This window comes from Balaenoptera musculus, chromosome 20 (assembly GCF_009873245.2).
Source record: "Balaenoptera musculus isolate JJ_BM4_2016_0621 chromosome 20, mBalMus1.pri.v3, whole genome shotgun sequence".
Taxonomy (NCBI): Eukaryota; Metazoa; Chordata; class Mammalia; order Artiodactyla; family Balaenopteridae; genus Balaenoptera; species Balaenoptera musculus.
Genome location: NC_045804.1, coordinates 52,471,109 through 52,484,689, shown reverse-complemented (window position 1 = coordinate 52,484,689; position 13,581 = coordinate 52,471,109). Strand labels below are relative to the sequence as shown.

The following is a 13,581-nucleotide window of genomic DNA, read 5'->3' as shown; positions in this document are numbered from 1 at the left end:
AAATGCAGTATTTTACAAAGAGTCATCTGTTGGTGGGACACAGAACAGTTAAGGGGGAAAGGACAGACCCCAAGTCATATCCCAGCTCCTTCACTAACTAGAGCTCTGTGACTCTTGGATAAGTTAGAAACCTCTGGGCCTCAGTTTACTCAACCACAGAATAATTCCTCCTTTACAGGGTTGCAGCTGGAGATGACGGAGGTAACCCTACATGAGCCCATAGAGGGCAGCTGAGAAACACTGACCCTTGGCATCTGGGCTGCAAAGAATACAAGGTGCTAGGGTTCCCAGGGCTATAGGGGCAAGGCCAGGACCTCAGACCCCCAGCCGTCTGTACAAGCATCCGAGTTCCCTTTCTAACCTCCATGACCTCTCCTGGGAGCTGCTTCCTCAATCTACAAACCCAAGGAGAAGGAAATCACAGTATCCAGTGTGAGCCTTGCTGGCACACAGGGTTATTCTGGAGACATTTATAGCACCGACCTTGTAATAATTACTTTGAGTCTAATTATCTTCATTACAATGGGACCATTTGTGTATTAAAAACAAGGGGTTAAAAAAATGAAAGGGTTAATTTCCTATACTCACTTCATGGGTCCAGAGTCTACCCAACACTGCTCTGAAGTTGCCTCCCCCTTTTTTTATTCCCCTTCATACAAACACAAAACTGGTCCCAATATATTCTCCATAAGACCTACACTGAGCACTGAATTTAAAGTTGCAACCTGTCCCGTCTGCTTCAAAACCTAACCCCCCATCCTCCACAAGCTACTCATTTATCCCCATTGTACTCATCACTCTCTAATGCCATGTACTTTACTTGTTTATTTTGTTTATTATTTATTGTCGTCTCCCTCCTCCTGCTGGAATGTAAACTCCATGAGGGTAGGCATGGTTTTTTTCCTTCTTTTTTCTTTGCTTTATCTATTGATTTCCCCAGCACCTAAAATAGTGCCTGGTACATAGCAAGCGCTCAATACAGATTCATCTGCATGAAAACAGGTGATGCTCGTTTCTCCAATGTATATCCATATACACAGAGCTCAGAGGCCATGTGGAGCATGTCTAAGGGTATCTGGCCTCTGTTGAAGCTAAGTTCAAGGGCTGCCTCTGCTCCTCTGGGAAGTGTCTTTCCATCCCAACAAGATCACTCCCTTCTCTGATCTTCTCTGCAACATTCATTATATATTTTACTTTATCTGGACCATGAGATTGTGTTTATATATCATCTTGTATTATAGTGACTATTTCATGTGTGTCTACCTTATCCCCAAACCAGACTGTAAGTTCTGGGAGGGCAAAGACATATCTTATTTTTTCTTTATTTATTTTCTTTCTTTCTTTTTAACATCTTTATTGGAGTATAATTGCTTTACAATGGTGTGTTAGTTTCTGCTTTATAACAAAGTGAATCAGCTGTACATATACATATATCCCCATCTCTCCTCCCTCTAAGATGAGATTCTTTAACCAAATATCACTTTGCCAATATCATTTAGTTGCCAGCTTTAAGCAAATCTCCCTCTAGAGAGTCTCTCCCCATCCAAACCCTGTGGAGTCTGGAACTTACTTGATGGGTTTGTAGCTGGGGCTTTTACAGAAGACCAGCAATCCGGCTCCAGAGCCCACCAATAAACCCCCCATCTTCAGGCACCTGATAGCTGACACTCCCTAGGGGGAGAAAGAGCATTAAGAAAAAGGCCAAACGGGGCTTCCCTGGTGGCGCAGTGGTTAAGAATCCGCCTGCCAACGCAGGGGACACGGGTTCGAGCCCTGGTCCGGGAAGATCCCACATGCCGTGGAGCAACTAAGCCCAGGCGCCGCAACTACTGAGCCTGTGCTCTAGAGCCCATGAGCCACAACTACTGAGCCTGAGTGCCACAGCTGAAGCCCACGTGCCTAGAGCCCGTGCTCCGCAACAAGAGAAGCCACCGCAATGAGAAGCCCGCGCACCGCAAAGAAGACCCAACACAGCCAAAAATAAAAATAAATTAATTAAAAAAAAAAAAAAAAGAAAAAGGCCAAACGGTTTCATCGTTAAGAATCTATGCGTGACCTGACACAAAGGGCATGGCCAGGGCCATGCTGGTGCTGCCTGGATGAAGCTAAGGAAGGTGTTGCCTGTGATGTACCCCCGGGCTGGCTAAGAGGCCTTGGTGCCAACAACAAGCTTGTGTGCCGGGAAGTAGCCCTCCTGGTCCTGCAAGGAGCAAACGTGCTGCACCAAGCTCCTTGCCTTGAAAACCACCTGTGCATTTTGAATATATTAAAAATTAACACTTTATATCCACCCAAATGCAGTTAGCGCGGAGACATAAGCACGGCCACAGCAACATCAGTTCCTCAGTTGCCACTGTTTTCACCAGAACTTAATCCTTAGAATGCAAAGAGACTGTATTTGAAATCCAAAGAAAGCACAGGAGACTCCTTATTGTTTGGTGACTACATTTTCTGAACTAAAGCATTCAGTCTGTAATCTTACCAGTAATAGGAAACATATTTAAAGTCAAAGCCATCTTCAAAGTCTGGGGATGTATGATGGTCATTTTATATCATCCTCTATGAAGTTCTAATCTGAAAATGTGCACGACCAATATCTTCTTTTTTTTAATTTTTTTTTTTTTTTTTGGCCAAGCCATGCAGCATGCAGGATCTTAGTTCCCCGACCAGGGATCGAACCCATGCCTCCTGCAGTGGAAGCATGTAGTCCTAACCACTGGACCGTCAGGGAAGTCCCCCAATATTTTATTTTAAAACACTCAATAATAATATAGCTAGTGACTTGATAGGTTTGTGTCCTAATGAAGTTTGGATATTATATAACAAATATTATGTCCCTTCAAGTTACTTTAAATTGAATTTTGCCTGTTCTGGCTCAAAAGGCATTCCATGACGCTTGAGAAGAGAAACCAAGGCTCAGGAATATGAAGGCATGAACCAGAGCTGCATGCTGCCCTCTCCTGCATCCCACCCCCAGCTCCAAAAGTGCTGGAGCAGGACCACAGGATGAATGCCTGGCCCATGAGGAGACAACCCTGAATGCTAAATATTTTTAGCATTTGTTCAGGGACTTAGGGAAGCAAGGGATAAAGAGTTTCACAGAGCTTCGAAGTTACATACGTGTAATTTCTAAATAAACTTTTTTGAAACTATAGATGATATTGTTAAAGTGCACAGGTTCTGGAGCCAGTCTGCCTAGGTTCCAATAGCAGTTCTACTACTTGTTAGCCATGAGATCTTAAATGGCATGTGCTTTAGTTTTCCTCATCTGTAAAGCAGGGATGCAGTGGTACCTATATCTCATCAGATTGCATTGAGGATCCAGTGAGAGTACAAGAAAGGTGCTATGCTCCATGTCTGACCCCTCAACATTTACTGAGTATGTACTGTTGTTTAAATTATTATTATGATCACCATCACCTTCTTCATTTTAGTGCTGTATGCCTAAGAGTGCTGTATGTCCATTTGAAACCATTCCAATTCTTTATCTTTCTAACCATAGAGCAAACATTTTTTTGTTTGTTTGTGTTTAGTTTTTTGTTTTTTATTGAAGTATAATTGACTTAACAACACATAGAGCAAACATTTCAGTAGAGTTTCAAAATGGGTAACTGCCCGAGATTACTTGATATTCAAACCAAATGTCTTCAGTAATACCTCCTATCCCTTTGTCCTAAAAGAATTATTTTCTTTCCACTTGTGTAAAAGGCATCTTGGAAACATTGCTTTATGGAATTTACCATTGGACCTGAATTAGGTATTAAAGCATCCATAGGAGACTTAAGTGCCACAGGTTTGAGGAACACGAAGAAAGTCAGCATCTTTCCTGGAGAGGCACTTACATCCCAAGTGGTGGGGAGGCAAAAATACCCAGATCAGAATTTTCACATAGTGTTTTATGGAGCCCTTTGGAGGTATCTCAGGAGTCAGAACGGGCAGGGCTCTCAGCCTTTTCCTCCTTTAACCTGATCTGCTTTGCTTTCATCTGTTGAATATATTGGAATCCCTCTCCTAAAAATAATTTGAAAAACACTGGCTTGGACTATACCTTGATCTCCTGTGGGGTTATTTCTAGACTCTTCTCTACCTATACTAGAGCTTTCTCTCATTCTTATGCATGTCCTTAAAAGCTGGAATAGTAAACGGTTATGTGATTAAGAAAACTCTAACGTCTTCCCAGGAACATGGTGCAATATTTCAAAGCTTCTTGGGACTATTGGCTAAGTGGAAATGTATCTAAGCTTAGTTAGAACCATCTGTTCTATTACCAGACATGAGATGGGCAGGTGCAGAACCTGGCAGCTTTCAAATTCAAAGTTTAGTAGAAACAGCCCCTGTAACTTTCTGGGGCACTGGAGATAACAGCACTTATTCTGTCCAATTACCCTTTGATTGTAGGCTTTTTATTTTGGTTTAAATATCAAAATCTCTCACTGGACTTTTAACCTGAATTGTTAGGAATTCTGCAAATATAAACAATGAACAATTTCTACGTCTTGCTCATGACTTAAAATGTCAGCTGAGGCTAAAATCTAAGATCTGGTTATTCGATTAGAAAAAAAATGATATATAGTCTTGTAAATGAAAGAGCACATGTCTCTTACACATGGCAACTAGGCTGCCCAAATGCTGGAACCAACGTGGTTACAAATCACAAAGCCACAGGTCCTGAGCTTTGAAGATGAGGAAAAAAAAGGTGTGATTCTGATCCCTAATTGAGGACACGTAGGAATACCTCTGCCCTGAATATAAACCCGGGAGGAGGGCTTGAGCGAACTAATCAACTTAACCTTGCAAATTTAGGTGTGGCCTTGGGTCCATCACAGACTTGTCATTTTTTCTCCACAGACACTTAATGGAAGTCTGTGCTCACAGTGGCAGGAAGAAATCACTAGAAAATGTCAGGGCAGAGCAGACTTTGATGGTCTCTACTCACCAGACTGAATCTGTCCTTGGCAGGCCCAGTGTCTGCCAGCAGCTTGGTCCTAGGGCTCATCTTTAGAATATCTCCGGTGGTGGTGCCGACATAGAAAAAGCTATCATCATCGGCCATCTGGGGATCAGAGGGAAAATGAAATCTGAAGACCTGGTTTTCCCCAGCGATGTGCATGAGCCCCTGATCAGGGAGGGGGTGAGCTTTCTCTGAACCCCACTGTGACCTACAAAGGGCACAGGGAACTCTGCTCAATATTATGTAACAACCTAAATGGGAAAATGTATAACTGAATCACTTTGCTGTACACGTGAAGCTATCACAACATTGTTAATCAACTATACTCCAATATAAAATAAAAAGTTTAAAAAAAAGAAAAGACCTACAAAGGTCCTTATGGCGACTACTGTTTCCTCAAAGATGGGTAAGAACAGCTTGGAGGCAAGCACAATAGGGCCAAACTCAGAACTGGAGGAAACATTAGACTCCAAGCAGCCTGTGCATTTCAGCGGAAGTTGACCTGTGTCTGTTGTTAACCTGCACGTCCCGAGACACCTCCGAAGGGCTCCTAGGGAGAAGGTGTGCTCCTCCAGAGAGAATGTGCATTTGCTTTATCTCCTATTTCAAAGTCTACATTCATAAAATGAGTACGCATTAAACAAGGGGAACAAGTCAGTGGAGAATGGGGTTATGTGCATGAATATTTGAATCCACCTTAAAAACATGAATAATTCCTCCTTATGGAGGAAACTGCATTTCAACAAGGAGTTTCATTGTCAGAAACTTTATTTCCGGTGCAGAAATAACATAAGTGGCGAAGGGAGGTGCTGGGGGCTCTGAGTACCTCCTGGCTACGTTGCTTCCCTCCAGGTGAGGCAGGTTCCTGGGGTCTGATGGCGGTTCAGGTCCCACTGAAACAGATTTCCCCAGAGCTGCGTCTAGGCAGCCTCTCCAGCTTCTCACGGGAGCTCCCTCACCTGTGCCTCCTCAGTCAATGTCCCCCATGTCCAGACCTCACCTCCCCACCCCTAGCCCTAGGTACGTGTACCTACACACACGTACACACACATGCGTACACGCACAGACACCTATCTTGGTCAGTACTGTTAACAGGAACTTGTACTAAGAGCTACCTAAAATAACACTTAGAGTAATACTCACTGAGATACTCATGACTATTCTTTTCATTTGTCCTGTTTGGCACTCGGTTGGCCAGATCTTTCTATTTGGGAGATCCAGTTCCCAGACTCGAATTGTCCCACTGGAGAAAAGAAACCCACAATCAAATGGATACCCATTTAATAGACACTTCATCTCTTCTCTGTTTTCTGCAGTGCCTTGAAGGAGAAGCTGAAAGGAAGAGAACGAGGTATTTCGGGGGATTTGTTACAGCCTGGTGATATACCCAAGATACAGTCGTCCCTTCGTATCCACGGGGGATTGGTTCCAGGACCTGCCAGCGGACACCAAAATCCACGCATGCTCATAGCCCATAGGTGGTCCTCCTCAGTATCCACTGGTTCTGCATCCGCTATTCCGCACTCACAGATTCTACCAACTGCAGATCTAAACATAGTACGTGATCCACAGTTGGTTGAATCTGCAGATGCATAACCCAGGGATACCGAGGGATGATTGTATTCCATTCAATGCTCACAGCCACCCTGTGAAGTAGGTTTTATGATCCCCCCACTCTCCAAATGAGGAAACGCAGAGCCTACACACAGTAGAGCAAGGATTCACACCCAGCTCTCTCTCTCACTTTAAAGCGAATACTCTATCCACTGGTGAAAACAGAGACATACGAATAAACGAGTAAGTAAAGCAAACCAAAATTCATCAAGTTGTGTTTCTTTCAAGGTATGGAGTTGTGAGGAAAAATTTTAAAGGGAAGGACTACCTTACGGAGAGTCCTGTCTACAAGGAAGGAGAAATGAGACAGGGCAACTAAATGTCAAACAACATCAGCACCTCAGGTGAGACTCGGCACATAGTTGCTATTTAATCATTGTAGGTTAAGTTACTATGAATACCTGTATAAAAATATCATGGTTAACATCACAAAGACTTCAGCTAATATCTTAAGGCAGAAAAGATTAATGCTAAAATATAGTTCATTGAGTTTAGTTTTCCTTTTTTTTTTTTAGCACCCAGAGTCACGCACATATTAGTAAGTGCTCAATAGTATTGATATTTTGAATGTACTTTCCAAACTAAGAAAAAAAATCAGCTTTTCCATGGCCTCTCTGGTAGATGTCATTTGGATGCTGAAATACTGGAATTTGCAGGACATCTCATGGGGGTCAGTATAATGGAATACCTGAAATTGGGACCATCACGGAGAATCCAGTGTATATGGGTACATACCAGAAATATTATTTAAGAGTGCTAACTTTTTCTCAGTTGCCAATGTCACGAGAAATTAAAGCAGACCTATAATAAAGATTGTCCTAAAAAAAATTTTTTTTTTGGTTTAAATTCAGGTTTTGACTCCTGGAGGAACATTATCAGCAGACATCAGAATTGGCTGATGCCTGTTGCTCAATCACCTGTGGAAGAGCAGCTAGACCCCCCCATAAAAGTTTTAGGCAAACGACTCTGCAAACCTGAAGGGAGTTGAAGAGCTTCACGGCCACCAATGACCCCCTGAAGTCAGGGTAGGACGTGGTCAGCTGCTTTAGGATCAGAGAACTGTCCTGATAAGATTCTCTCCTTAGGGGCATGCCAGCCCAGTTAGTTTCATGGCCTCTGAATAAATCCTTCCTCGTAATTAGCCACGGAACAGATGCATGCCGGATGTCACAAGGTGGGGACAGGAAATAGCACAGAGGGAGAGGAGCACAAATTCTTTACTTTGGCTGGAAAAGTAACGAATGACATGTGCCTTTCACAGATGGGAGACCACAGGTGGGCTGAAAAGGATCGTTCCAACCAACATATGCTTCAACCCTACCTTCAGATTTCTGACCTGCGAATTGGTATGTGACATGAAAGAGGATGCTTTCATATAGGTTTAACCTTCATGTCAAACTCCAAACAGGGCTCTGAGAGGTGAACCTATAAATTAATTTCTTCTATTAGACAGATGCAGGCCTCTGTTCAGACCTTCAGCTTGGTACCCCACCCGCTTAGCTGCTCGATGCTGACCTTACCAGAAATGATCGCATACGGCTGATAGTCAAATGTCTGAAACTTGCTGGTGCAGTTCATTCGCAAACTCCCATTTCACGAGATCTAAGTTAAGCGCAGGTGGTAAGAAACATCAACCAGTAAGTGAATCAGTGCAACTGGGCAAATGACCCTGTGAGCACTGATTGGGGGCAATGTGTTATCTGTAACAAACAGACCAGAGCCTGAAATGGGTTTAGCAGATCAGCAGAACCTTTTCAGTAGGAAACACAGAATGGTCAAACAACCATATTTAAAAAGACTTTCAGCCAAAAGGATTTTTAATGATTCCCAAATCATGAAAATTAAGATGGAAGTTCTTTTTCCAGGATGAAAACCACGTTCACCCTAATTGGAATGACCATGTTTTCTGTGCAAGCAAATCGAGTGATTTACAAATTCTGGACACCTTGACAGCAGATGCGTACTTTCCAGCAGTGACAAACATCTCATCGCAGCATTTGGAGAAGATGACCGTGGTGGCATTCCCGACGTTGAGGCCGGCAGCAGGGCTGCCACAGATGGCGTCTCTCTTGGCTATGCTCCACACCACCACACTGCCCAGACGAAAGGACAAAGAGAGTCAGGGGAAAACAGGCTTTCAAAATAAGAAACGGCTCTTTTAGCGGTTCTAGAAGGAAAAAAAATAAAAAGGTTACTTACAGAGGAACAAAAGAATTACACTGACCCCCTGCCCCCCAGACGTCTCTTCAATCGCACTGGGTTAGAAGATAAATGGGTGACATTTTAAAAGTTTTGAAGGAAAATGATTATGAGGCTGGAAAACCATCAGCCTATCAATCAAGTTTGATGCTAAACCTAAAGAGATTTTCAGACAGGCAGGGCATAAAAGTTAACCACTCATTTATCTCTTGTAAAAAAATTTCCTTGGGGAAGTACTCCAGAAAAAAAAAATTCATTAATTAGAAGCAATAAAGGGGGTGACATAGGCATGTTTTCAAACTTGAACATGTAGCTGATTCACTTGGAGGGCTTATTAAAACAGAGAGTGCTAGGACCTACCCCCAGACTTTCTGATTCAGTAGGTCTGGGGTGGGGCTTGAGAGTCTGCTTTGCTAAAAAGTCTCAGGTGACACTGATGCTGGTGGTCCGGGGACCACACTTTGAGAAGTGCGGTTGTAGGTTACCTTTCCATCTTTCTGAGTACAGTCATACAATTTAGTCCTAAACTGCTTAATGATATCAAAAATGTGTGTGGGGGGGTGGTCTTACGTTAAACACTGGGATCAGAGTATTAAAGAGAAAGAATGCAGATGGTACAAACCTGGTTAATGTAAAAACATGCCTACCTATGTTCCCCAAATTTTCTACATGTGGAATGAATTATCACAGGTGGTCTAAATCAAGGTATAACTAAGATCGTCAGGAAGGGGGAAGGAGGAGATAGTGTAAGAGCTATGAATTCTTTTTCTTAGTAGGAAGTTGATAGATACCACCTAAGGTGGAAAAATTGAGAGGCATGTCACTTAAAAGTTGTAAAAAACTAGATGAACCAATATCAAAAAAGACTGTTAAAACCTCATACCCAAGAGAAATTAAAATGTACATCCACACAAAATCTTGTACGCAAGGGTTCCTAACAGCATTATTAACAGTAGCCTAAAAGTGGAAATGACCCAAAAGTCTATACATTAATGAATGGATAAGGAAAATGTGGTATATCCATACAATGTGAAAACAGTCACAAAAGGCCGCATACTGTATTACTTCATTTATGTGAAACATACAGAGCAGGCAGATCTATACACACAGAAAGTAGGTTAGTGGTTGCCTGAAGCTGGGGCGGGGGCAGTGGCGGAGCAGGAATTGGGAGTGATGGCTCATGGGCACTGGGTTTCTTTTTGAGGTGCTGAAAATGGTCTAAAATTGATTGTGGCAAAGGTTGCACAATATAACACGTAAAAAATGTCCTTGGGGAAGTATTCTGGCAAAAAAAAAAAAAAAAAAAACCCACTCAACTAACCACTATACTAAAAACCACCCGACTGTACATCTTAAATGGGTGGATTTCATGGTATGTGAAATGTATCTCAATAGGGCTGTAAAAAAAAAAGAATCCAAGTGCCTCTGGAGAGTAGAACTCTTCGTGGTGGAGGGGATACAAATTTTGAATCCTTCTGCATAGTAGGACAACACACTTGCTTTATAAACCACGAACAGGTATAGCTTTAATTTTTCAAAAACAAGTTTAAGATTTAAAAATAAATAAAAGGCACCAACATAGATAGCTGGCCAAATAAACTCCAGCATATCCATACAATTGAATAGCATACAGTTGTTGCAAAGAGTGATATGTATGTCTACATATATACACATAGATATCCTTGGTATAAAGTTAGTCAAAAGCAGGTTGTAGTACAACACTGATAGTATGATAACATTAATGCAAAAACTTCACAGATAGGTTACAAAATATTCAAAATGTATGCATATGCAAATTCTAGAGTGTCCACTCTAGTTCCCAGCATCCCTTCTGTTTCTCCCGCTCTGTGGAGACGCCAGGTGGTTTGGGTAGAATGGACCCTACCACACGGTCAGGGTTGACCCATGACTATCCAAAAGCAGTCAACAGGACTCCATGCTCCTCACCAACGTGACTGTTCAGGGGTGGGCATGTTGCATTTTCCTAGTACCGCAAAATTTGTTTTTCTTTCGAGAAGAAACTTTCTTGAGAATGTTTTTCTCAACATCTCCAGTTTTCTGTAAGCAAATCTTCGATAGCCTAAAATCAAGCTTAAAATTACAGAGGAGATGACAGTTTTGCAGATTAATCTTGGTTAAGGAGCCGTTTTTTTCTCCCCCCCAAGGCCTAGCCTTGGCAACTCTTTGGCAGGGTCTGGGGGTGGGGGTGATAATTGCCAAGCTTGAAAAACCTCTGGGGCTGGGACCCAGGCATCAGGGGTCTTATTTCCTCAGGTGATTTCAATGTGCACGCAAGATTGAGAACAACTGCCTTAAATTGAGCTAGGAATGTTAATAGCTGATTTCTGGATGGATTTCTTACAAAAAAAAAAAGTCCAATGGGGATAAACCAGGGAAGTCTGATTATTTACATGGCAAGGGAATGACCGTGAAAGGAGGAAATCTCGTGACGATTTTGTTGATTTGCTGTATATTAAGAGAACTGTCAATAGACAACTACACACAAATGTAAATTTCCATTGTAATTAACCTGTGTATCTCAAACAAGAAAATATCTGTGAAAGTGCACCGAAGTATTAAATCCTACACAAACCTCAGGTGTTATTTTTCTTCTATAGATGATGTTCCTTTAGCATTAACACAGGAATATGTACTACATTGATTTTTATTCCTAATATAATGCTTTGAAATACTTTCCCCCCCCAATTTCATTTGTATGTATTCTCTCCCTACTAAACTTGACTGTAAGATCCTTGAGGGCCAAGATCATGTCTTGGTGAGGCAAGTTGAAAAATTTAAAATGCCACCTCTGGAGTCACACTGCCAGGGTTTGTCCCCCAGCTCTGCTACTTAGCAGCTGGTGAGTTCAGTTCCTCATCAGTCATATGGTCCCAATAGTTCCCACCTCATGGAGTTGTCATGAGGCTTAAATGAGATAATGCAGTTAAGATACTCAGCACACACCTGTCCCAAAGTAAGTGCTCAAAAAAAAAAAATTAGCTGTTGTCTATGACGAGAATGATGGTGACAAGATGATGTCATCTTTTACAGCAATGGTTCTCGATTTAGTTGCACATTAGAATCACCTGGGAAGACTTTCTAACTCTTAAAGCCAAGGCCAAGTGATCAAAGTCTCTGAAGGTGGAGCCAACCATCAGTAATTTTCTAAAGCTCCCAGTTGATTTCAATGCACTGCCAGGCTTGAGAATCAGCATCCCATGGTATTTTCGTCATAGCTTTTTCACACCACACACGCTCTACAGATGGGCAAACAGAGAATGTTAGAAAGGAGAGGGTACTTAACACATCTAGAAATATGCATGGTGGAAAATAGGTAAATATGCTTAGTTCATTACCTTCCATCATCTGGGCCTCCTAGTGATACCAAGTACAAATCATTTGGTGAAAAGGCCAGAGCTTCAATTTTGCCCTTGTGAAGTGATAGCCGAGCAATCAGCTCCCTTTTCTTATAATGCCACAAAATGATATCCGCCTGGGAGCAAGAATACACTGTCAGATCATAGACAGGCTTTGAAAGAACTGGAGGAGATAGCTACCCCTCTTGGTGAGAAATAATCATTCGTCACTTTTCTAGAAATTAGAGCAGGTCTTACAAACATGACAGCAACAAGATGGAAACAGTTGTAAGCAGGGACGTTTGTTTCTGAGCATTACCGGTCACAAGTTGCAACACCTCCGCTCTCAGCCTGATAGAATGAAAATGAGTTCCAAGAGAGGTCAAAGGAAGAGGAGGAAGGGTATAAACAGGGTAGCACAGAGCTATTCTGAAGTGGGGCAGTTTTTCTTGGGAGGCACCGCTAAATCTATTCAGAATGAATGATTTTGTAGTTTATTCACCTTGAAGCCCATGAATGTGACTTGTCCGGAAGCAATGTAAACTCCGCTCTTGGAGATGGTCACACAGGAGACATTGTTGCCATGACCGTGTAGGAAATTCTGTTCCTGAGTATTTAGTGCCTGAATGAGGATGGTGCAACCCAGAGGGTAAACCAGATGCTCCTGGTCGGGATGGCATTTTAGACCAGTGGGTACATGTCCTAAAAGAGAGATTAAAAATAAGAGTAAAAAATAAAAAAATAAGTCAGGGGCAGAAGTGGCTGGTGGTTTTTATTTAAATTGAGCACAAAAGAACGCTTTTGAAATAAGCCTTAGTTCAACTAAAATAAGTGTGTGTGTGTGTGTGTGTGTGTGTGTGTGTGTCAGGGAGGGGTAATAGGTAATTTTATTCCACTGACAAGAAGGTTGGTCTAATATATAAGCTTCTCAAACTTTAAGGTGCATACAAGTCCCCAGGGGCTCCAGTTAAAATGCAGATTCTGATTTTAGGTCTGGGGAGGGGCCGAGAGTCTGCATTTCTGACAGGCTGAAGAATCCTAGGACTTCTCATAGTGAGACCTCAATCCTCCAGATATTTGCCAAGAAGCATCTCAACAATTATAAATCTTTGTAATATGTTCTAATATGAAATAGACATGAGTCCTCCCTTATTACTCACCTTTGATCAGAATTGTTTCGGTTATTCTTCATATGTATTTTACAATATACACTTTAAAGTCAGCTTGAGTACTTGAACAACTCATGTTTGTATTTAGGGGAGTGGCATTAAATGTATAGATTAAGGAAAAATAATTTTTATAATAATACATTATATTTCCTTTCTAAAAGCAGGGTATGTTTTTCCATGAAGTCTCCTTTTATGCTCCCTGGCGGCATTTCTAATATTTCTTCATAAAGATCTCACACATTTATTTTGTTTACTTCTTGGTATTTTAACATCTTTGTTTTATTGCTATTTC

General features: G+C 41.9%; 1 protein-coding gene across 1 annotated transcript in view; it reads right to left on the bottom strand.

Annotated features, from left to right (window-relative positions):
- The window catches only part of CFAP52 (cilia and flagella associated protein 52), a 36,566-nt gene that overhangs the window by 19,754 nt on the left and 3,231 nt on the right, over window positions 1–13,581 (bottom strand). The window contains exons 2-7 of the mRNA XM_036837180.1: window positions 12,623–12,822; window positions 12,121–12,257; window positions 8,530–8,658; window positions 6,095–6,194; window positions 4,937–5,053; window positions 1,571–1,671 (exon numbers count right to left, since the gene is read on the bottom strand). Coding sequence (XP_036693075.1) covers window positions 1,571–1,671; window positions 4,937–5,053; window positions 6,095–6,194; window positions 8,530–8,658; window positions 12,121–12,257; window positions 12,623–12,822 — 784 coding nt within the window. The remainder of the gene's footprint in view (window positions 1–1,570; window positions 1,672–4,936; window positions 5,054–6,094; window positions 6,195–8,529; window positions 8,659–12,120; window positions 12,258–12,622; window positions 12,823–13,581) is intronic.